Genomic DNA, 25,862 nt, shown 5'->3' on the forward strand with positions numbered 1-25,862 from the left:
AATCACAAGCTTTCGGAGCGCTGCTCCTTCGTCAGGTGAAGTTCACCTGACGAAGGAGCAGCGCTCCGAAAGCTTGTGATTTCAAATAAAGCTGTTGGACTATAACCTGGTGTTGTGTGACTTCTCACATTTTATATATATATATATATACACTGCAAAATGAAAAGCTACACATTAATTATGAATATTGTAATCCAAGTCCCTGGTTTCATATTTAAACATTGTCTATTAATTCTTAGTCATTGCTGATATTCTATAACATTAGGAATCAGGGTCTAGAAATTTGTTAGCCCCCGAAAACTGGCACGAGGATCGCGATGCGTGATCAACCCATGCCCATTCAAAGGAATGCAGGCAGCACGCGAACTTTGTGTTGCCTACTGATTACCATGATTGCAGCATTGGGCCCAGCGCTCAACACGTTGCTGAATGCTCAGCAGGGGACCCAAGATTGTGCGAGGCTAGCACCACTTAAAGCTAGCCTGCACTACTTAAAGGCAGTCTGCTCCTCTTAAAAGGGAGTTGCATTCTGCCTGCAGCAGCTCATTGAACTGGCTGGGGAAGAGAGTGAGAGGAGGAAAAAAGAAAAATTGTCACAAGAGGTGAGCCTAAGTTCTCCGATGCAGCACTGGAGGCTTTGGTGCAAGAGATCAACTTGAGGAGAGAGGTGCTGTTTCCACAAGGGGTCAGGAAGCTCTCCAAGCAGCAATGTAAAGTCCAATGGGAGCAGACAGCCACTGTTGCGAATACCAGCAGCTTAGCCCTGAGGACCTTGACGACATGCAGGAAGAAGTTTAATGACCTCACAAGAGTGGTCAGTGTCAGTGAATTCATCTTCAAATGCCATATCCCACCATCTGCACCACTAGCTTCACACACTCAATGCACCACACTCCCATCACTCACCTACCAACAATCTCTGCCAAACACGACTCACACCTCACACTCTAGCTTCACCTCACCCTCACACTATACCACTGCTGAAGGCCTCACACCCACATCTCACAGCTTGCACACACTGTCAGCTATTCAACCATGACAGTTTTATCACCCAAACACATTGCACCACACTCACTAACACACTTTCTTGCCAGAAAAGTTGGCTTACAACTGGCACCAGCAGTAAGGACGGCAGATTTCCTTCCCTAAAGGACATTAGTGAACCAGATGGGTTTTTACAACAATCCCGAAGTTTCACGGTCACCATTACTGATACTAGCTTTTTATTCCAGATTTATTTAATTAACTGAATTTAAATTCCCCAGCTGCCGTGGTGGGATTTGAACTCTGGATTACTAGTCCAGTGACATAACCACTATGCTACCGTACACCTATACTGTATTACCGTACCCCTATCCTCATTCTCACCTCCCACTTCCCCCTCATCCCACAATCTCTTCTGATTTACAAGCTGCACATGGTGAAAGCACACACCTCTTGCCTTCCCCCCCTCCACTCACCACAAACCTACCCTTGTGTCTTTCTCATTTCAGAGACCCAAGAAATCCAACCTGCCCAGCAAGTGGTGCACGAAGAAGAGGAAGAGGTGGCCCAGTTGTGCCAGGACGGTGTGGATGACTATCCAAAATAGGCTTGATTCCTGGATTTCCAATGAAGTCAGCAGTGGGTGGGTGGCAGTCCCGTATTACCCCAGATCAACACATTGCCCCGAAAGGCCCTTCCCCAGGAATTTCGGGGCAAAGGTCCTTTATTACAGGAAATAGCAGCATAGCTTAAAATTCTATGGGCATAGAATAAATACACTACTTAACTGGTTCTTTCTGACCAATGCACACACTATTCATTTGATGTTAATTCTCTTTTTTGTTGGGGGGTTGGGGAATCATATACCTGTTCTTCCCAACCAAATGTTTTTCCACTAGTTGAGTTCTCCTAGCAATCAGCTTATGCATCATTATAATCTTCTGTCTCTGTTTACAGCCACTTATTTTATGAAATGGCCAGGGATGAGTTTCGCTATATATTCCAGCTCTGTTATTTGCTCTGTCAATGATATATTTGATATCAGTGTCAAATAAAAGAAACCAATGCACATTAATCCAAAAGTATGCATGTGCCAATATTACACTTCAGGACCAACTCTCAACAAACATTTGGGTGTCCCATTTTATAAGTATATAAATCATCTAAACTTCCCATATTTAATCAGGTAAAGGAATGCAGCATATGGCATGGTGGTGGCACAGCATGTTGAAGCCCCAATGTGGAATGATAAAGAAGGATAGCAAGCAAATTATATTCCTGATCGCCAAGTGCTTCCCAGAGGGTAGGAAGGAAAATCATAAGAAAAGTAACTGCTGATGCAGGTCTTAGTAATTCTCTTCAGCATGGCAATGGCAAAGTCCGAGGAACAGGTTCCTCCCCCCTCCTCCCTCCCTGAGCCGCTTGTGGACGGTGCATTATACGGGGTTTATCAAGAATGAGGAATTGGAGAAGATAGCTTAAAGAAAAGGTACTTTCATCAAAGAGCAAGAGTGCCAGGAACAAAATGACATCACACTTTCCTAAAATAGGATTTTGGACTTGTGTATTTCCCCAGCACTTCCTCATGAGTTCCTGAAAAGCAGCACACATTTCCTTAAACCAGAGTCCTGCCCTTTATTGGTAAGACAAATGCCTAGCTGCTTAAATACTTCTGACTCTTTCAAATGAAAAAAAATGCTGCTCAATACTTAAATGAGTTAAAAAAAAAAGACATACCGTCTTTCTCCATTTCTTTGGCATCAACTGCCCAAATATATTCATAGGTTCCACCAAGTATACCCTCACTCACGTAATGAGTTCCATAGTCCTTAAAGACTTCCCTGTATTCTCCATAATTGTACGCAGTTGGCAGCTGTTTAACTCTTTGAAAAAAGTCATAATGGAGCATGAGGTCTCTGGGTTTTACCTTAAACCGAGCCACTTGGAGTGAGAACTGTGCATGAAACAAACTTGATTTCTGAAAAGGAACCAAAATAATTCAATGATTGAAGAATATGACCATTGAAGTATTCAAATTGTGTTCACACGCAAACACACTGTATGTATATGTAATATATATCTGGACAAAGGGATGTTAACCATGCATTTCCCTGATGATATACTTTCAACCCACTTTCAGAAAACCTTAATTCCTTGGTGCATCCCTGTGGCTCCTCCTTTTTCCACACCATTCTGTTTGTCAGTTAACATCAAGGCAGCATTTAGCGCAATGTGACACCCAGGAGCCCGAGTAAAACTGAAGTCAATGGGGAACAGGGGGAAAGCTCTCCACTGGCTGGAGTCATACAAAGATGGTTGTGGTTGTTTAATGCCAATCATCTCAGCCCCAGGACATCACTGCAAGAGTTCCTCAGGGTAGTGTCCTAAGTCCAATCATCTTCAGCTGCTTCTTCAATGATTCTCCCTCCAACATAAGGTCAGAAGTGGGATGTTTGCTGATGATAGTATAGTGTTCAGTTCCATTTGTAATTCCTCAGACAAGGACAGCGGACGCGTGGGAACACCACCACCACCAAGTGCTCGCATGCAGCAAGACCTGGACAACATCCAGTAACATAGGCGTCACACAAATGCCAGGCAATGACCATCACCAATAAGAGAGCGTTAGCCACCTCCCCTTGACATTCAATGGCATTACCATTGTCTAATCTCCCACCATCAACATCCTGGGGGTCACCATTGACCAGAAACATAACTGTACCAGCCACATAAATACTGTCGCTACAAGAGCAGGTCAGAGGCTAGGTATTCTGCGGCGAGTGTCTTACCTCCTGAGTCCCCAAAGCATTTCCACCATCTACAAGGCAAAAGCCAGGAGTGTGATGGAATACTCTCCACTTGCCTGAATGAGTGAAGCTCCAAGAACACTCAAGAAGTTCAACACCATCCAGGACAAAGCAGCCCACTTGATTGGTACCCATCCGCCACCTTAACATAGAAACATAGAAGATAGGAGCAGGAGTAGGCCATTCGGCCCCTTGAGCCTGCTCCGCCATTCAATGAGATCATGGCTGATCATCCAAATTCAGTACCCTGTTCCTGCCTTCTCTCCATATCCCTTGATCCCTTTAGCCTTAAGAAATATATCTAACTCCTTCTTGAATATATTTAATGAATTGGCCTCTACTGCCTTCTGTGCTAGAGAATTCCACAGGTTCACCACTCTCTGGGTGAAGAAATTCCTCCTCATCTCTGTCCTAAATGGCTTACCCCTTATCCTTAGACTGTGACCCCTGGTTCTGGACTCCCCGACCATCGGGAACATCCTTCCTGCATCTAGTCTGTCTAGTCCTGTTAGAATTTTATAAGTTTCAATGAGATCCCCTCTCATTCTTCTAAACTCCAGCAAGTATAAGCCCAATCGACCCAATCTCTCCTCATACGTCATTCCTGCCATCCAAGGTATCAGCCTGGTGAATCTTCAATGCACTCCCTCCATGGCAAGAACATCCTTCCTCAGATAAGGCGACCAAAACTGCACACAATACTCAAGATGCGGTCTCACCAAGGCCCTGTACAACTGCAGCAAGACATCCTTGTTCTTGTACTCAAACCCTCTCACTACGAAGGCCAACATACCATTTGCCTTCTTAACCGCCTGCTGCACCTGCATGCTTATCTTCAGTGACTGGTGCACAAGGACACCCAGGTCTCATTGCACTTCCCCTTCTCCCAATCTATTGCCATTCAGATAATGATCTGCCTTCCTGTTTTTGACACCAAAGTGGATAACCTCACATTTAACCACGTTATATTGCATCTGCCATGCTTCTGCCCAATCACCCAACCTGTCCAAGTCATACTGGAGTTTCTCGGCATCCTCCTCACAGCACACATGCCCACCCAGCTTTGTGTCATCTGCAAACTTGGAGATATTACATCTAGTTCCCTCGTCTAGATCATTAATATATATTGTGAATAGCTGGGGTCCAAGGACCGATCCCTGCGGTACCCCACTAGTCACTGCCTGCCACTCGGAAAAAGACCCGTTTATTCTAACTCTTTGCTTTCTGTCTGCCAACCAGTTCTCTATCCAAGTCAATACCTTGCCCCCAATCCCATGTGCCTTAACTTGACACGCTAATCTCTTATGCGGGACCTTATCGAAAGCCTTTTGAAAGTCCAAATACACCACATCCACTGGTTCTCCCTTATCTAAACATTCACTCCCTCCACCACCGGCACACCATGGCTGCAGTGTGTACCATCTATAAGATGCACTGCAGCAACTTGCCAAGGCTTCTTTGACAGCACCTCCCAAACCCATGACCTCTATCACCTAGAAGGACAAGGGCAGCAGGCGCATGGGAACACCACCACCTCCAAGTTCCCCTTCAAGTCATGCTTCATCCTGACTTGGAAATATATTGCCGTTCCTTCATCGTCGTTGGGTCAAAATCCTGGAACTCCCTCCCTAACAGCACTGTGGGAGTACCTTCACCACACGGACTGCCGTGGTTCAAGAAGGCGGCTCACCACCACCTTCGCAAGGGCAATTAGGGATGGGCAATAAATGCTGGCCTTGCCAGCCACACCCACATTCCATGAATGAATCAAATCAAATAAAAGTTAATCCCAAGTGTGAGAGTTGTTTTGTGTTATAGACTCATAGTTATGGGAACTGGACTAACACTCATTTCACACAGAGAAAGGTTTTTTGAAATAATGTCACAGATTTCTTTAGAGTTCACACACTAAACTCCAGCATCAGAGAAAATTTGCAAAATAGTCTGCTAATCCAGGACAGTGTGTGGCAGGAGGACCCCCAAGAAAGTGAAGAGGAACAAAATACCTTCAAATAACAGTCTTAATCATTTCTTGAGATGTAATTGAAGTTTGCCTTAACTTGTATGTGATACATGAGGGCAGAGATATTATTTTCCGTAGCATGATGCTTACTTGTTCCTACAATTTGTGGCCTATTTAAGGATAAATCAGACATGGTTCAACCCTAGTTCAGGTTGAGGCAGATTTTGAGGATCACACTGAGGGAGCCCTTTCTTGCTTCAGGTCTATGCAATGCCTGGCCTGAGATTTTTCAATGCTACTGTTCATTACAATACAGAGGCATTGCCCCATTTACTAACATTATCAGCCCTTGTTTGATGAAACACATTTAATTAAAAAAGATAATTAAGTAATTGATATTTGAATACATTTGAGCAATTCAACCATGGGGTGAGGGGCAGTACCACAACTGAGCCTGATCCAGTTCTCACCAACATCCAGACACTTTCCAGGAGAAAGAGGAAGGAGTCGCTGGATACAATTAAGAGGGAGAAACTTGGACGATTCTCCTCTTTAGTTCAGGTGTGCTGAAGCCAATTGTAATGCTTCGAGTGCTACTCTAGCTAAGATCATCCATCTTGAGCCATGCATATACTTGCTAAGCTGTCAGAGGAACTCTTATGAACCTTCATTTCTTAATCAATTTGGTGTAAGGAAAAATTGCGAAGACCGAGATCAATAAGAATAGTTTAAAAATATACACTGCCACATACTTACTGATCGAGAGTTTATGAGAAGTGTTTGCATCATTTTCTTGAAATTATTGCTATCATAACTGACTCCGATTTCAAAAACATTTGGGATGCTAATTCCAAAGCTAAAGCCAATCTGCCGATTTTTAACTTTAAATCGGCTGTGCGTAAAATTTGAAAATGATTCATACTCATTCAAGGACAGTTCAAATTTTCCTTCTGTCTGCAATGAAAATACACAATTATGAAATTTAATATTTTGAAATTATTAATGTCCAAAAAAATTACATGTACATATCACACAAATATCATTGCTTCCAATTAATGATTTGAATAATACTCAACTAGTCGCAGTATCAGAATAATTGGTCATAAAGTGTTCTATATAGCTCCCGTACAATGAGGCATTTGATATGATTCTTAACAAGTGTGTAAAGATAAATTTAGAACTTCCTTGTGATTGTAACACTCACGATTTATGATATGATGTTGCATAACAATTCCTCAATGTGTAGGACTCTTTTTTATATGAGTGTTTAAAATATGTAATGATTGCTCACAGGAAATAACAATCCAGAGGCATCAGGACGGTTTCACTCCATGATGTAAATCTATCTCTGTAGCATTAGAGGTTTCCTTGACATTAGGAGTGATAAATTCATCAGCTAGGGTGCTTTAGTATTCTTGTTGTGTCATTCATGAAAAACTGTGCTGATGCAGCCATAGTATAGCTCCTTTACACTGTTGGAGCTGGAAATGCTTTGCCACAGGGGTTGATTGAGACAGAGAACATTGCATCTCTTAAGGAAAATTTGAATAAATGTTTGAAGCTGATGAAGATATAGAGCTATCATAGAATCATAGGATAGTACAGCACAGAAGGAGGCCATTCAGCCCATTGAATCTGCACCGGCTCTTTCAAAGAGCAATCCAGTTAGTCCCACTTCACCACTCTTTCCCCATATCCCTGCAATTTTTTCTCCTTCAAGTAATCATCCAATTTCCTTTTGAAGGCTACTATTGGCTCTGTATCCACCACCCTATCAGGCAGTGCATTCCAAATCCTAACCACTCGTTGTGTAAAGAAGGTTTTCCTCATGTCACCTCTGGTTCTTTTGCCAATCACCTTAAATCTGTGCCCTCTGGTTAGCGACACTTCAGCCATTGGAAACAGTTTCTCTTTATTTACTCTATCTAAATCCTTCATGATTTTAAACACCTCTATCGAACGTCTTCTCTGCTCTAAGGAGAATAACCCCCGCTTCTCCAGTCTATACATGTAACTGACGTCTTTCATCCCTGAACCATTCTAGTAAATATGGGGAAAGAGTAGGCTAGTAGAATTAGTTTTGGATTACTCTAGTAAAGAGCCAGCAGAGGTACGATCGATCAAATGGCCTCCGTCCTGTGCTGTAAATGTCTATGGTTGCATGGTTCTATTTTAAAACACTGAAAGGAGGTGGAAAGTCTCTGGAGAAGGGAGAAAAGAGTCACTGGATACAATTAAGAGGGGAAGACTTGAATGATTCCACTTTTCAGTTCAGGTCTGTAGGAACACCTTAAAGACTGAAAAGATTGGGGGCTGGGGTGGGGGCGTGGTCAATGGAGCAGCACAGTTAAGTGGCAGGGAAATGTAAAGAGCACATCAAGCAGCAAGGGGTTAAACTTAAACCTTTAAGGCTTAAAAATCCCCCAAAGAATGAAGGAAACATTATGTTGATGGTACTGAAAGAGGATAAGATCCCAGGACCGGATAGCCAGTGCACAAGTGTACTTAACAAAGAGGCCAAAAGGAATCGCGAGAAGAGAACACAAAAGCTATTTTTAAAAATTGCAAAAGTACAAGCCTAGAAATGAAGTGAGCCTAAAATCTGTCATGGCTAAAATGTTGGATGATCCTTAAAATCCTTAAAAACGATATTATGACACACCTGGAGATGTATAAAGTCATTAGACCAAGTCAACATGGCTTTATTGGTGTGTGGGGGGTGGGGGAGAGGAGAAGATCATGCCTGATAAACCTATTAGCATTCTTTGAGGAGGTATGAGTATTTACAGATAAAGGAAACTTTGGACAGTGTCTATCTAGACTTCAGCAAGGATTTTGATATAGTACCACACAAGAGGTTGGCTCCCAAGATAGAAAAGCGCGGCTTAGGTGGGCAGTTGTTGAAGTGGATTTGCAGCTGGTTACGTCAATGGAGACAGAGTTGTCGTGCATGGGGCTGCATTGGATGTGCTCAGAATTGACTGAGGTGTCCCAAGGATCAGTGCTGGGGATTTTGCTAGAGACAAAACTGTCAACATTTTCTAATTACACCAATTTTGGAAAAGGTTGTTGCCAACAATCAAGAGCCATCTGTGATCCATGTTCTATTCCATGTGCTTTACAATCCAAGATCCTAGTTGCCTTATTTACTGATTCTACACATTATGCAGTTGTTTTCAACAGCCAGCTGATTAGGTGCAGAGGGATCTAAATAGATTGCAAAGTTGGGCTGAGAAATGGCAAATGCTCAATGAGTGCAAAGTGATGAGACTAGGGAAGAAGAATAAACCTTGGAACTATAAGGTAAATTGTTGTAGTCTATAGGATACAGCATAGGAAAAAGGATTTGGGGGTGCTGGTGGAAAGGTCATTGTAACCAACTGCACAGAGTGTGGCAGTGGTAAATAAGGCAAATAGGATCTTGGGTTGTATAGCGCATGGAATAGAACACAGATCGCATGTTAAGGTATTAAGCATTGGTTCAATTCATGTGGAATACTGTGTGCAATCCTGGTTACCATATTACAGGAGGGACTTCATGGTGCAACAGTGGGCTTCCTGTTTGATATCTGGTATCAGACACCTGAGCTACAAGGAGAGACGACAAAAATGGAGTTTGTTTACGCTAGCGAAGAGAAGACCAAGAGTGGATCTTACTGTGCTTTTCAAGATCCTTAAGGATATCAATGAGTTGAACCCTGAGAAACTGTTTACCATGGCCCTGAGAATGACACTGAAGGGGCATGGGGGGCACAATGAATGACAGAGGGTGATGAATATTTGGAATGAACTACCCAGGGAGGCAAGCAAGACTGATAACATCAATAACTTTAAGAAAGAATTGGACAGGCATTTGGCAAGAAAATCAATTGAGTATAGATAGTGTATTTGTTTTTGGCTAGATGAACCTTTTTTTTCTTTTTTGATCCTATACGTTCCTATATTCTGAATTAGCCTAAACATACATTAAAATGGAGATTAAAGCATGTGAGAATAGTTTGTTGTTACTCAGGGACAAATGCAATTCATTTACCATATTTAGCCAGAGCACCATAAAAGTAACATTTTGTCCCTGCTGTTTTGAAGCAAACCTCAAAACATGTCTGGGGTAGCACAGGCACCAGCAGCCTCAGACGATCACCCCTTACTGCACGAGTATAATTTGTCTACTTTCCACAATAGCCACTCTTGGGACCTCTCCGAGCGTGATTAGCAAATTTAGGGGAATTTTGTGTTTTATGTAGATCCAAGCTTATTAGAAACTGGGTTGCTACTTCCTCCTGGCCGGCCTCCCACCTTTCACCCTCCATAAACTTGAGCTCATCCAAGACTCTGCTGCCCGTGTCCTAACTCGCACCAAGTCCTGTTCACCCATCACCCCTGTGCTCGCTGCCCCGTGTCCTAACTCGCACCAAGTCCTGTTCACCCATCACCCCTGTGCTCGCTGCCCCGTGTCCTAACTCGCACCAAGTCCTGTTCACCCATCACCCCTGTGCTCGCTGCCCCGTGTCCTAACTCGCACCAAGTCCTGTTCACCCATCACCCCTGTGCTCGCTGCCCCGTGTCCTAACTCGCACCAAGTCCTGTTCACCCATCACCCCTGTGCTCGCTGCCCCGTGTCCTAACTCGCACCAAGTCCTGTTCACCCATCACCCCTGTGCTCGCTGCCCCGTGTCCTAACTCGCACCAAGTCCTGTTCACCCATCACCCCTGTGCTCGCTGCCCCGTGTCCTAACTCGCACCAAGTCCTGTTCACCCATCACCCCTGTGCTCGCTGCCCCGTGTCCTAACTCGCACCAAGTCCTGTTCACCCATCACCCCTGTGCTCGCTGCCCCGTGTCCTAACTCGCACCAAGTCCTGTTCACCCATCACCCCTGTGCTCGCTGCCCCGTGTCCTAACTCGCACCAAGTCCTGTTCACCCATCACCCCTGTGCTCGCTGCCCCGTGTCCTAACTCGCACCAAGTCCTGTTCACCCATCACCCCTGTGCTCGCTGCCCCGTGTCCTAACTCGCACCAAGTCCTGTTCACCCATCACCCCTGTGGTCGCTGCCCCGTGTCCTAACTCGCACCAAGTCCTGTTCACCCATCACCCCTGTGCTCGCTGCCCCGTGTCCTAACTCGCACCAAGTCCTGTTCACCCATCACCCCTGTGCTCGCTGCCCCGTGTCCTAACTCGCACCAAGTCCTGTTCACCCATCACCCCTGTGCTCGCTGCCCCGTGTCCTAACTCGCACCAAGTCCTGTTCACCCATCACCCCTGTGCTCGCTGCCCCGTGTCCTAACTCGCACCAAGTCCTGTTCACCCATCACCCCTGTGCTCGCTGCCCCGTGTCCTAACTCGCAGCAAGTCCTGTTCACCCATCACCCCTGTGCTCGCTGCCCCGTGTCCTAACTCGCACCAAGTCCTGTTCACCCATCACCCCTGTGCTCGCTGCCCCGTGTCCTAACTCGCACCAAGTCCTGTTCACCCATCACCCCTGTGCTCGCTGCCCCGTGTCCTAACTCGCACCAAGTCCTGTTCACCCATCACCCCTGTGCTCGCTGCCCCGTGTCCTAACTCGCACCAAGTCCTGTTCACCCATCACCCCTGTGCTCGCTGCCCCGTGTCCTAACTCGCACCAAGTCCTGTTCACCCATCACCCCTGTGCTCGCTGCCCCGTGTCCTAACTCGCACCAATTCCTGTTCACCCATCACCCCTGTGCTCGCTGCCCCGTGTCCTAACTCGCACCAAGTCCTGTTCACCCATCACCCCTGTGCTCGCTGCCCCGTGTCCTAACTCGCACCAAGTCCTGTTCACCCATCACCCCTGTGCTCGCTGACCTGTGTCCTAACTCGCACCAAGTCCTGTTCACCCATCACCCCTGTGCTCGCTGCCCCGTGTCCTAACTCGCACCAAGTCCTGTTCACCCATCACCCCTGTGCTCGCTGCCCCGTGTCCTAACTCGCACCAAGTCCTGTTCACCCATCACCCCTGTGCTCGCTGCCCCGTGTCCTAACTCGCACCAAGTCCTGTTCACCCATCACCGCTGTGCTCGCTGCCGTGTCCTAACTCGCACCAAGTCCCGTTCACCCATCACCCCTGTGCTCGCTGCCCCGTGTCCTAACTCGCACCAAGTCCTGTTAACCCATCACCCCTGTGCTCGCTGCCCTGTGTCCTAACTCGCACCAAGTCCCGTTCACCCATCACCCCTGTGCTCGCTGCCCCGTGTCCTAACTCGCACCAAGTCCTGTTCACCCATCACCCCTGTGCTCGCTGCCCCGTGTCCTAACTCGCACCAAGTCCTGTTCACCCATCACCCCTGTGCTCGCTGCCCTGTGTCCTAACTCGCACCAAGTCCCGTTCACCCATCACCCCTGTGCTCGCTGCCCCGTGTCCTAACTCGCACCAAGTCCTGTTCACCCATCACCCCTGTGCTCACTGCCCCGTGTCCTAACTCGCACCAAGTCCTGTTCACCCATCACCCCTGTGCTCGCTGCCCCGTGTCCTAACTCGCACCAAGTCCCGTTCACCCATCACCCCTGTGCTCGCTGCCCCGTGTCCTAACTCGCACCAAGTCCTGTTCACCCATCACCCCTGTGCTCGCTGCCCCGTGTCCTAACTCGCACCAAGTCCTGTTCACCCATCACCCCTGTGCTCGCTGCCCCGTGTCCTAACTCGCACCAAGTCCTGTTCACCCATCACCCGTGCTCGCTGCCCCGTGTCCTAACTCGCACCAAGTCCCGTTCACCCATCACCCCTGTGCTCGCTGCCCCGTGTCCTAACTCGCACCAAGTCCTGTTCACCCATCACCCCTGTGCTCGCTGCCCCGTGTCCTAACTCGCACCAAGTCCTGTTCACCCATCACCCCTGTGCTCGCTGCCCCGTGTCCTAACTCGCACCAAGTCCTGTTCACCCATCACCCCTGTGCTCGCTGCCCCGTGTCCTAACTCGCACCAAGTCCTGTTCACCCATCACCCCTGTGCTCGCTGCCCCGTGTCCTAACTCGCACCAAGTCCCGTTCACCCATCACCCCTGTGCTCGCTGCCCCGTGTCCTAACTCGCACCAAGTCCTGTTCACCCATCACCCCTGTGCTCGCTGCCCCGTGTCCTAACTCGCACCAAGTCCTGTTCACCCATCACCCCTGTGCTCGCTGCCCCGTGTCCTAACTCGCACCAAGCCCTGTTCACCCATCACCCCTGTGCTCGCTGCCCCGTGTCCTAACTCGCACCAAGTCCTGTTCGCCCATCACCCCTGTGCTCGCTGCCCCGTGTCCTAACTCGCACCAAGTCCTGTTCGCCCATCACCCCTGTGCTCGCTGCCCCGTGTCCTAACTCGCACCAAGTCCCGTTCACCCATCACCCCTGTGCTCGCTGACCTACATTGGCTCCCGGTCCGACAACACCTCCATTTTAAAATTCTCATCCTTGTTTTCATATCCTTCCATGGCCTCGCGCCTCCCTATCTCTGTAACCTCCTCCAGCCCTACAACCCTCTGAGATCTCTGCACGCCTCCAATTCTGGCCTCTTCTGCATCCCCGACTTTAATCGCTGTATTGGTAGCCATGCCTTCAGTTGCCTGGCCCTCGGCTACTCTGCCTCTCTACCTTTCTCTCTTCCTTTAAGATGCTCCTTAAAACTTACCTCTTCCCTGTCCTAATTTCTCCTTATGCGGCTTGAAGCACCTTGGGACATTTTGCTATGTTAAAGGCGTTATATCAATGCAACCTGAAACGTCAACTCTGTTTCTCTCTCCACAGATGCTGCCTGACCTGCTGAGTATTTCCAGCATTTTCTGTTTTTATTTTAGATTTTCAGCATCTGCAGTATTTTGCTTTTGTAAAAAGCAAGTTGTGACCCACAGCCACCAATCTCATAGTCCACCAACCCCGCACAGCCCGCTTCTACCTCCTTCCCAAGATCCACAAACAGGGCTGCCCTGGTAGACCCAACGTTTCAGCCTGATCTTGCCCCACAGAACTTATCTCTTCCTATCTCAACTCTATCTTTGCTCCCCTTGTCCAGTCTCTTCCCACCTACATCCGCGACTCTTCTGACGCCCTCCGCCACTTTAACAGTTTCCAGGCCCCAACTGCCTCCTTTTCACTATGGACATACAATCCCTCTACACCTCCATCCCCCACCAGGATGGTCTGAGGGCGCTCCGCTTCTTCCTTGAACAGAGGCCCAACAAGTCCCCATCCACCACCACCCTCCTCCGCCTGGCTGAACTTGTTCTCACATTGAACAACTTCTCCTTAGACTCCACTCATTTCCTCCAAATTAAAGGTGTTGCTATGGGTACCCGCATGGGTCCTAGCTATGCCTACCTTTTCATGGGATATGTGGAACACTCTTTGTTCCAGTCCTACTCGGGTCCCCTCCCTCACCTCTTTTTCCGGTACATTGATGACTGTATCGGTGCCATTTCCTGCTCTCGCCCTGAACTAGACAATTTCATTCACTTTGCCTCCAATTTCCACCCTTCCCTCACCTTCACATAGTCCATCTCCGACTCTTCCCTTCCCTTCCTTGACTTCTCCGTCTCCATCTCTGGCGATAGGTTATTGACCAACATTCACTACAAGCCCACTGACTCCCACAGCTACCTGGACTACACTTCCTCCCACCCCGCCTCCTGTAAGGACTCTATTCCATTCTCCCAGTTTCTCCGTCTCCGCCGCATCTGCTCCGACGATGTCACCTTCCATACCAGTGCTTCCGACATGTCTTCCTTTTTCCTTTTTCCTCAACCGAGGATTCCCCTCTACCGTGGTTGAAATGGCCCTCGACCGGGTCCGTTCTATCTCCTGCACTTCAGCCCTCACCCTGCCCCTCCCTCCCGGAACCACAATAGCATTCCCCTTGTCCTCACCTTTCATCCCACCAGCCTCCACATTCAACGGATCATCCTCCACCATTTCCGGCACCTCCAACGTGATCCCACCACCAAACACATCTTCCCCTCCCCTCCCCTTTCAGCATTCCGTAGGGACCGCTCCCTCCGAGACACCCTAGTCCACTCCTCTATCACCCCCAGCACCTTCCCGTGCAAGTGCAGGAGAAGCAACACCTGCCCATATACCTCCCCCTTTCCCACTGGCCAGGTCCCCAAACACCCCTTCCAGGTGAAACAGCGATTCACTTGTACTTCTTGCAATCTAGTATACTGTATTCGCTGCTCATGATGTGGTCTCCTCTACATTGGGGAGACCAAACGCAGATTGGGTGACCACTTTGCGGAACACCTCTGTTCAGTCCATAAGGGTGACCCCGAGCTTCCGGTCGCCTGTCATTTCAATTCACCGCTCCATTCCCATTCAGACCTCACCGTCTGCGGCCTCCTGCATTGTTCCATGGAAGCTCACCGTAAACTCGAGGATCAGCACCTCATCTTCCGATTAGGCACTTTACAACCTTCCGGACTCAATATCGAGTTCAACAACTTCAGATCATAACCTCAGCCCCTATTACATTTTTATATTTTTTATCCACACTTTTGGTTTGTGACTTTTCCTTTTTTTTCGCTCTCTCCCACATGGCAGCTGTCTTTCACTCTGCCAACGCATTTTACACCTCATCTAGAGCCATTGTTTGTTTCTTTACCTGTCCTATTACTACCTCGTCTCACCTTGAATATCTCTTTATGTCTCTTCTTTCATCCCCTCCCCCATTTCCCAGTCCTCAAACTGCCTTTTGTTTCATTTCCTGCCTTTTCTCTCAGTTCTGACGAAGGGTTTCGACCCGAAACGTTGACTATTTCTCTCTCCACGGATGTTGCCTGGCCTGCTGAGTTTTTCCAGCGTTTTCTGTTGTTATTTTAAGTTGTTGTTTTTGTTGGTCGAACTCAACAATAGATTTAAAAACATTCAATAAACATATACAGAATCTACAGTATAAAATAATCTTTACATTTAAAAAGAAAATCACAGATTGTCCTCACATTGTATAATTACCTCAGGGCTGTAGAATTCTAAATTGTATGGTTTTCTGAATCTTACGTTATTCACATAATATGGTGCACAGCTACCTCCATAGTATCTGTTTTCGAGAACAGTTCCCTCCAGAGTCTCAGTTAAAATGTTGTATCTGTAGGTGTAAAAAACTGGTTAATTAAAACACAAATTACATTCACCAACTTGCACAATTGGTGAACTTGTTTCTTATTTTATTGATATTGCGCTCATGTTTCCTCTCTCATTCCTCCTAATATATTGTTCTAGATGCTCTTCCTCCTTTCTGCACCATCTACCACTCTGTTGGATCATGATTAATCACACAGTCTCTGACGCTAACTCATTTGTTCCCAGAACTTTAAAACTGTGCATCACCCTGCCACCATCAATCATTTCTTCCTCATAAGATCTGCAACCATTTAAAACCCAAGCTTGGCATCACCTAACCATTACTTCCTCATTTATCTCACCACAGTGCAGTACTGAGGGAGCGCTGCACTGTCGGAAGTGCTGTCTTTTGGATGAGACATTAAACCGAGCCCCATCTGCCCTCCCAGGTGGCTTGTGGATTGTATTATGAGTGCCGCTGTTCTAGTATCAATAGTGTACACATTTACAGTGCTTTATTGATATGCCAGTGGGATCTGGAGTTACCATAGGATACATACCCACTTCCAATATGTTGCACTGCCCAATACTGTTCGGTCTCCCTGGAACATGCGTTGCTAACTCTTCTGCATCCTTTCTCATCAGACTGATCACCACAATCATCATCTTCATTACAAATGAGTCTGCGAGGAATGCATCGACCTTAAAAAAACCCACAGAATATGTATTTGAGTGCAAAGCCACAAGATAATTTAAGTTGTAAATCACTGTTTCCAATTTAAGTGATTAGAATACATTGTTCACCATATCTGGAAGCAGCACCACTGCAGTGTCTGAAATATAGGTACCTAAACTTCAGAAGATTTTAAAAGTCTTCCTTTACTTAGAACTGAACTTACAAATGGCACATTCATATTGCACCAGCTTGCATATTGGAGGAGGTAGTATTAGTACTTGCATATTGGAGGAGGTAGTATTAGTACTTGCATATTGGAGGAGGTAGTATTAGTACTTGCATATTGGAGGAGGTAGTATTAGTACTTGCATATTGGAGGAGGTAGTATTAGTACTTGCATATTGGAGGAGGTAGTATTAGTACTTGCATATTGGAGGAGGTAGTATTAGTACATGATTTAGGGTCCTATTTTAAGGAGGCCAGTAGGAATTTGAGGCCTGATAAACTGAGCCCCACAGGGATACAACCGAATGTCTCCCCTTAAAAAGGGGGCATCACAACTAATATTTCTTCTGTGTGGGTCTAGCCCATCCAAATTGAGTTTTTGAGAACAATTGAGAACAAAATTAACAAATCAAGTTAGCACGGTGCGGAGGAAATTATAACAAAAATTTCAAATGGTTTTGTCCATTCACAAACATGAAAAAGGATTTTGGTGCAGTTATTGAATGTGTCTAGTCAATCTAAAACTGTTTTCAACAAGGTTAGTCAAGTACTGGGAGAAAAACAAGAAGATTTGATTGTAAGTCAAAAAAAGTTATTTTAACCTTGGATAGACCATTGGTGAAACCACATTTGGAAACTTGCCATGCAATTTTGGGCATCCTGCCTCCAGATTATTGTAAACCCCCAACTGGATCAACAATGTCCTCCAGGGAAGGGAACCTGCCACCCCTAACTAGTGTGCCCTACATGTGACTCCAATCCCACATTATGGCCGCGATTTCGCCAGCTGCGGTGAGCCTGGTGCGGCCGGATAGGCAACGTCTTCAAACCCCACTCCCGTCTTCATCCCGCCTTCACCAAGTGATTTTTCCCTGATTGAGCTCGTTAAACCCGCCCTGTGAGGTTCCTAGCCAATTAAAAGAAAGCAGGTCTGATAACGTGTCATTAGCCGGTTTCCTTAAAGGGACCATGGCCACATTCATTTTGACAGTTGTGCTGTCAGTGTTCTACAGCATTGAGGTGCTGCAAATACTGACAAGCACTGCACAGAGGTGCACGGCTGCACCCAGGCTCTTCCATTACTCCCTCCATATGCTTATGGAGGGAGTCACAGCACGCAGGGAGATTCTCTTCCCTTCCAATGGGTGGAAGAGGCCGTCCCAGGAGACCACGCAGCCTGGTTGCACGTTGCACAGGAGGATACAAGCAGGGATGTGGTGAGGAAGACCTGGCTGCAGTGGCGCAAACCTTTCAATGATCTCAGTAGATCACGAAATGTTAGTGCAAAGCTACACTCAAACTCATCCTGCTGTGCCACTCATCACATCCCCATCACTCTGCCTTCCCTACCCTACTCCTGCACATCCTTACTCACACCAACTTACCTTGCACCTCCACCCATCCCTCTTTATCTATATTATTGTCACTTCCCCATCTCACTAGCCACTCCTCACACTCACCCTCATCCTTGTCCAATCAATCAAACTAACAACATACAAGGGTAGGCGCTTGTGTGCTTTAGCCAATGTTTGTGTAAAGTGTCTGTTAATGTGGTGTCAAACATTGAAATCTTTATTTTCAACACTTTGCCTTCTTGGACAGATTTGTGTGCACCTTTGGAAGTGTCTTAGTGAGTGAAGTAAAAAGACTACTGAGTGCTTGGTTTGAGTATAAAACAAGGCTTTAATCAACTGTTTCAAAACCATGAGATTTCTAGTTACAATCACTAGTTCCTGGTTACAGAAACATCCTGAGCAAGCTGGGCCCACGCCCAAGTATTTATACTCCTTGGACAGCGCCGCCATGAGTCATGATAAGATTCATGACAGTGAGTTCCAGTGAATGGTGAGACATAACGTTGCCCCCCCCCCCACCATGGTGATGAGTGTGAAAGGAATGGCTTGGACATTGTAGGGATGCTTTATGGTGCTGGTGTGGGGTGGTGCCAACCTGGTGCGTCATGAGGCAGCCAGGGTGTACAGCGTCACGTGAAGTAAATCTGGCCATGGTGAGGCCATCGCTGGTGTCCTGGGCAAAATGTGGTCGGGTGCTGATGCCCTGCGTCCTGTGCAGCGTCAGGTGATTGCGGAGAAGGTTGGTATTGTTGTTGTTGATGTTGGTGTGCCTGGTGGTGTTGATGTTGGGGCTGATCGTGGTGGAATTCTGAGGACCAAGGTGAGACTTTTTTCAAGGGCACGGATGCTGCTCGAATATATGGCAGCTGAAGTTGAGATGACAGAAGCGATCTGTCAATGGTGAGAGAGATTGCTCCAAGGAGGTGACAGTGGATAGAGAGTTTACTCCAAACACTTCCAAACTGCATACAACTCAAAAGTGTCTTCCAAATCCTGAAGGCTCAAGCTTCTGACATTGGAAAGTGAATAGCTGTGAAATGGTAGCTTTTATACCACTTTTGTAGCTGTCACCCATTCACAGCAATGGAGAGACATAGAGAACCCGACACACTTACCTGACGTGATCTTCGAGCGACGGGAACCTCGTGGAAAAGTTGGAACAATGGCTAGAATATGGTAAAATGCTAGCTTTAAAGACCCTCTTAACTATCTCAATTGGCTGACCCGCCACTAAGTGCTAGGTCTGCAATGCGCAGGCAGACCCCACACTTGGGAAACTGACACGGAGGCGGGTTCAGAGCGGGATCCCGACCCACTGTCAATCTTCTAGATTTTGACAGCAGACCCACCTCCGAACCTGCCCTCTGAGTGCGGGCAAAATTCCGGCCTCCGTGGTTGACTCTTAATGCTTACAGGGCAACTAGCGATGGGCAATAATTATTGCCTTCGGAATGTCGTTCACTTCCCAAAAGCAAATTGAAAACAAATTTGAAACATCAAAGGTTTTAGAGAACAGATTTTGAGACTTTTCTCTGAGTCCTTGCAGAGGGTTTGCAGTTCCTGGCCTGTCTTTCTCACTCACCAATGTTGAAATCTATGGTAATTTAATGAATAATCCGCTAACATTGCCTCCCCGATTGCTATTTTGCACTTATCTGATTCCTAATTGCAGATCACAGTCTGCTTTAGAGGATTTGTTACTGTTCCTTTCCCATTGTGCGAGAGAGGATACCCACATTTTAACCATAGACTGAAAACAGAAAAATTGTGTGTAAACTAGCAAGCAAGGATACTCCCAAAAACTTCTAGTAACCCATGATTAACTCTGATCAGCACACAACAATTTTGGGGTTAATTTTGTTGAGCACTCTGCAGACATATATTAAGACCTTATTTGCATTACTAATAAACATTATAATGTTAAGTGAGCTTTCAGTTCTTCCACAATGGTTAGACTACATTTTACTGAAGACGTTTGTTACCTGTATCAGCACATACGAAGCCCTCACACAAACTCCTGGTTCTGCAGGTGCCTGTGCAGGCCTCCTCTTCTCTGTCAAAAGAGTCGCATGGTGTACCACCAAACTGAGATGGTACTTCAAGTCCTGCATACCTGTACTATATAAATAGAGATGGCAAACACTGAACATAAAGGGATTAGTATGAGAATTCATGGCTAGTTAAAGTGTGATGGTGCAACATGTTGGTGCTCTAGTTTCCAATTTTTGTTTTCTGTCATGCCATTGGGGAAGGGGTGGAGTGACAGCCTTGTTTTCTACTTGAAAATTTTTGCAGGTAAAATTTCTAACCTTATATTCCTATTCACAGTGGATACTTACCTTTTGTCCTAATTTTCTTTCTTTATTCCTCCTTTTCTGATTTTATTTCTTCCCAGCTTGAGGACACAGGTCAACTGTAGTTTCTCCTCCACTACTCCAGTTGGGATCATCTAACTCAACACAAGCCTTCATGGCCTGTATCACTCACTACCACATCACACACTGCATTTGCCCATTGAGCTGACACTGAGGCCTAGAAATTGGATTGTGTCCGAATTGTGGCTCGAACTGGCTGCACGTGCCAATGTAGGGAATGGCAGGACTATGGTAAACTCATTCGCCAGCCTCATTTACTTATTACTGATGAGCTGCAAGCACCAGTCGCGACCTGAGAGGCAGCTCGCCAGTCCCAGGGGACACCAAGATCGTCTAGCTTGGACAGCAGCTGAGATTGCTAGGAGAGTCCGGGAAGGAGCGGAGGTAATCAGGAAAGGGGCAAGGCAGTGGTATGCGGATTTAATGTGGGGCTGGAGGATGTGCTTCTGCTTCTGCTGATTCCACAATGAGGTGAGTAAAAAAAAATAACCCTTATTTTTCCGGTGGCAACCTAAAGCAGTCCCTTTAAGGACCACTGGTTTAGTTGCCAAGCGCCTGAAGAAACTGACCACAACATGTCATTCACAATCCAATTTTGCAAAGGGAGCCTCAAACCCGTGATAGGCCCCCTATGTGCATATGCAAAGAGCCCAACACCTGTTTCAGGTGCGCGCTGTGGGTGCCTATGGATATGACAGGCGGCGCACTACTGGTGTGGAATGTTTTTATTTTTCAAGAATATTTTTTGGAAGAATACAGAAGTTGTCAAACTATTTGTTGACTCTAAGTAACATTCCTTCCTATATGGGAATCAGATTGTAAGAACCTCTTATTTGAACTGATTTTCATTGCATACTTACACGTTTTTTCTGACAGTGATCACAAGTGCTCCATGAGGACCAAGCAGAAAGAGTGCAATCAATTGGCTGCGATGGATTCCTCAATGATCTTTTCCACTGTCCTCCCGATTTGCTAATATTTACTACATTTGATCGATCATTTAATTCCACAAGCGTCTCTTTGCTGAAATCAGATGGGGATTATAAAAATATTGAAGATCGTATTAGCAAAAAAATTATTTTCCTGTGATTTCTGGCCTAGTTAGTTGTGCTGTGCACTTTTAGCAAGATTCCATAAAAAGATAACTGTCAAAGACTGAAGTTTTGTAAATTTGTGGTTGACCAATAATATAGCTGATGCTTTTGGAAGCAACATGGACAAATTCATTCCAAAAGGGAAAAATTCAACTTTCTATCTGGTTACTTTTGTTAAAAGTACAAGCAAATGAGAATCAATAGCAGGATCACACCCAGCAATATATATCATCCTTCTGGAGAAATAATTCAGTTCTCTAATTTTTTTCTACAACAGTGCATTTTCGACAACAGTGACCTTGTTTCACTTTATTGACTATGAAGTAATTTGGAGTTCTGAGGATGCAAAAGGCACTATTTAAATGCAAGTTCTTTCTTTCCATTCTCAGGGCTGATCATTGAATGCCTGACACATACAGAAAGAATGAATATTAGAAAGAAACAATCCAGAAAGTAATTATCAATAAATGATGATTCAGCTTGAAGAGACGTGGTAGCTGTGGATGGAACGTGAAACTTTAACAGACAATTGTCACTCAATGCTAAGGGTCAAATTCCAGGCAATTTAAGAATCTGGTTACTTGATCAGGTGTAAAACTCTAAAGCAGTTATGCGCACGTGCTGACCATTTTATGGACTTGTGAGCACAGGGAAACCTTTACACAAGAGGAACACCAGATGCCTCACGCTGTTCCATGGATGAACTGTTCAGCGAGCCAGCTGTTCAGTCTGCCACAGATGAGGCCAGAGGGGGACATCCAAGCAGAGCTCAGAGATCTGAAGGCAATGAGATCAAGGGAGTAATTTCACCTTAATCTGACAGTGGATTGCCTGGCCATTGTAGAAAACATATAATTTTCATCTCATTGAAATCAAGGTGAAAATGAACCCCCAGGTGTTTAAATATGGTGAGGCAGGCCACAAGGTGAATCACCGCTGATCTCTTAGAAATCATGCAACACAAATGAGGAGGACACACAAGCTCATAAGGGAAGACAGCCAGTTATGTGGTGATCACCGATGTAGATAGGTTGACTCCTTATCTTCTCCTGGTCAAGTGAATGGGACACACATAAGACAGTTGTGAGACACAAGCTACTGGTTCACGATATTACAAGGTGACCTGGTTGAAGACATTTAGGGACTGTGGATGACCACAGAGGTACCCGTGGCCAGAATTTGGCTGGAATATTGCAGTTAAGCAGGGGTCATGGAAGTGAGTGTTTATTTGTCTATGCCGCTCGATGTTTTGCTGGGGAATGATGTAGTTACCGAGGGCGGTTATAGACAGGCAGCCCAGGGAGAGGAGATCATGGTGACACAGCGCAGGACCAATCTTATTGGTCCAATGCAGGCAGTTACTGATGTTGCTGACTAAGTTGTACAAAGCCTGGGCTTCTGGCCCCTGAAGAAATACAGGGGCTGCAGTAATGTCAGGCGGAGACCTCAGTGGGTCAGTTCAGAGCATAAAGGGGGTGGGCGGATCAGCAACAAGTGGTTCTCCAAATGCTTTTAGGGGTTTCACAGTTCAAGGAGGCCTGTACAGTACAAACACAGAAGGGTGGAGTTGGAGGAGCTACAGCAGGTCAACAATGCACAAGGGCTTAGGAAAAGGCAGATAGAAAGCTTACCCCCTCATCTCACAGACTAAATTTTAAAAGGCCCCATATCCTGGGAGAGGATGTTCAGTCACTCAGGGGAACATGGGATGTTCGGGAAACAGGTCTACACGACATCTCAAGCAGGATGAAATAGCCTAATGTGTCTACCTGCTCAAGGGGGAAACATGGGAGACCATGTGCTACACTGTCCCACTGGGGGCAGGGTGGGCCACTCATTGGGCTTGGCTGCCTCGTCTAGATGGACGCAGCCCATGTCAAAACCCAGGAACAGCAGCCAGCTACTGTCTCGAGAAAAAGCTGGGGGTACACAGTGCTCCAGTCTCAGGGGCTGCACAGGCAACTCTGGGACTGTCAGAGGGTGCATGGTAATGTAGTGGGTGCAAGGGATCAGAGGTGCCATGCACAGGGATTTGCCTCCATGAGTTTGTCGGGTCTGGAAGGATTGGCAGTCATGGTGGTGCACCTGGGGAGAAGCACACGGTCTTAGTGAATGAGCCATAGGGCTCATATGTGAATGACCTACCCTGAGATACATTTTTTGGAATTTCCTTGGCCATATTTAAATATTGGGTTCTTAAAGTCAAGTGTATTCACACAAGTTTTAAAAAGAATATCACGGAGATGATGCTTGAAATGCTAATGAGCTAAGCTTTGAAGTTATTTCCCTATGGACTGTAATTAATAAGCAATTTGTTAGCCTGCCTCAACAATGGATCACAAGGGGGTACTATTGTTATACTCTGGGCTACATTATTGCATAGCTAGATATTGGGCAAAATGGGTGTTCTCCAAAATGTAAAACTGCTTACAGGAATGACTAGCACTGTTGTAGCTGAGAGCGTATCTAAGGCAAGGCCCTAAACCTGTAACAGTCAGCATCTGAAAGAGAAAGAAATGTTAAAATTTTGGACAGGACCTTGCATCAAAGTTGATACTTGGCGACTTGCAGTGCATTTCCAACATTTTCTGCTTTTCTTTTCAGATTGCTAACATTCACAGTTTTTATTTTCATCTCTCCTGGAAATGACTCATTTCCAACAAATCATGAAACTTCCTTCTTCAAAGATATGTCTCTAAGTTGCATTGTATCCAATTTATTTACAGAAGGGAGTTGAGATTCTGCTGTCCAATATTAGTAACAAATATATTAATGCGTATTTATGAAATTCTTTGTCTTCTAATTTAATAAAGTTAAACCTGTTTATTTTAAACAGTTTAACGTTATTGTTAATATTGGTAGAGGAATTACCAGCAAGTGCACTAACATTAGTAATACAATACAGCTCCAAGAAAACAAAATGGCAGCAAAAGGTTTAATGTGTTCTAATGCATGTGAAGCAAACTGCAAAAATAACACTTTTCAATGACAAGTTTCTGCACATTCTGAGTTTAAATGTATGTCGCCTCTTGCTGTTAGCTTGGATCCTGTGTTGCGAAAAGGTCACAATTTGTTTTAAAACAAACTAAAAAATACTGTTAGAAATGCAACCAGTTTCAGAAGAATGCCCCTAAATTCTTAACGACAACCATACAAAGTTTCACCCCCTCCCATTTTCTTTTCTCTTCTGCTGAAGGTGCTGACTCATGCTGGCGTGCAGTCCCCATGGGTACTGTCCATCCTCCAGTACCTTGTATAAAGTGTCCATTCTGCATGTGTAAGGTTAAGCAGTGACTGCCGGCAAGGTATTCAAAAGCAGAGCAACATTAAACCGGAGCTCATTCCCAATACTGCCCTCACCTCACATGCACTCCCCCTGGTTGTTTTTTTCCCTTCTCTCGCCCAAGGATGCTGAATCCAATTGCACTGCCCCTACCAGTCATCAAAAAATGTTGACCCACTAAACTTTTCGTCAGAGAAACTTACCAGTAACCATTTGGCTGTATAATGTCTAATGCAGCATAAAACAGTATGTAATTCACTGATTGAAGCATGATCTTGTATGTTTTTACCATATTCCAAACAGCGTACAGCAACCGACAGTGAGAAAGCTTTCAGAATAATAAATTATCAGTGGTGTAATGTTTGTATACTGCTCTTTGACCAATTGATTTTCTTATTTGTGCAGGGATTAAATCATACAGTTCCTGAGGGTCATTTAAAACCACTGATACATCTTTATATCATTATATTTCAAAAAGTATGTATTTCATAATTGCTTTTAGTACTATTGTAACCAATCCACTCCATAAATTAGCACAGTAATATTGCTTAATCAGGAAACATTTAATTCTGCAACAAAATGATTGTGCTGCAGTTTAACAGAGGTCATTAGAGGGCAATTTAGCTTTCCCGGTGGGCAGCTTTACTCTGAGTGTGGGCAGGTTGGAGAATCAGCCCTACAATACCAAAGCTCTATCTTCAAACCATGCCCCTGTGGAGGGCAGCTGCACATTGGAGTGCTGAATTTACCTCTAAAGTCCAGGATATTTGCTTCAAGATGACAACAAAAGCACTTGGAAAATCTTTGAAGAACACCTATTAATGCTCTCAGTAGGCAGGTCGGTCACTGAAATCTTTTAAGGAGGCTGTGTGCCTCCATCTTAACAGCATCGGCTGCCCCCTCCCCCCACGTGATGTCCCATTCACCCCTCACCCTCCGCGATGTCCGATTCAACCCACCCATCTGCAGCGTTGTCCGATTTACCCTCTACAGCCCCGCAATATCCGACCTCCCCCTGCAATGTCCAACCGTTCCCTGATATCTGACTTACCTG

General features: G+C 45.8%; 1 protein-coding gene across 1 annotated transcript in view; it reads right to left on the bottom strand.

The window, feature by feature from the left end:
- Window positions 1-25,144, bottom strand: part of c8b (complement component 8, beta polypeptide) — a 60,070-nt gene extending 34,926 nt beyond the window's left edge. The window contains exons 1-7 of the mRNA XM_085982821.1: window positions 25,012-25,144; window positions 21,292-21,454; window positions 20,039-20,174; window positions 16,361-16,502; window positions 15,693-15,825; window positions 6,511-6,708; window positions 2,722-2,962 (exon numbers count right to left, since the gene is read on the bottom strand). Coding sequence (XP_085838947.1) covers window positions 2,722-2,962; window positions 6,511-6,708; window positions 15,693-15,825; window positions 16,361-16,502; window positions 20,039-20,174; window positions 21,292-21,454; window positions 25,012-25,100 — 1,102 coding nt within the window. The 5' untranslated portion in view covers window positions 25,101-25,144. The remainder of the gene's footprint in view (window positions 1-2,721; window positions 2,963-6,510; window positions 6,709-15,692; window positions 15,826-16,360; window positions 16,503-20,038; window positions 20,175-21,291; window positions 21,455-25,011) is intronic.
- Window positions 25,145-25,862: the final 718 nt, after the last annotated feature.

Source organism: Somniosus microcephalus, chromosome 3, assembly GCF_052327205.1.
Source record: "Somniosus microcephalus isolate GS21.2 chromosome 3, FLI_Smic_1.0, whole genome shotgun sequence".
Lineage (NCBI taxonomy): Eukaryota > Metazoa > Chordata > Chondrichthyes > Squaliformes > Somniosidae > Somniosus > Somniosus microcephalus.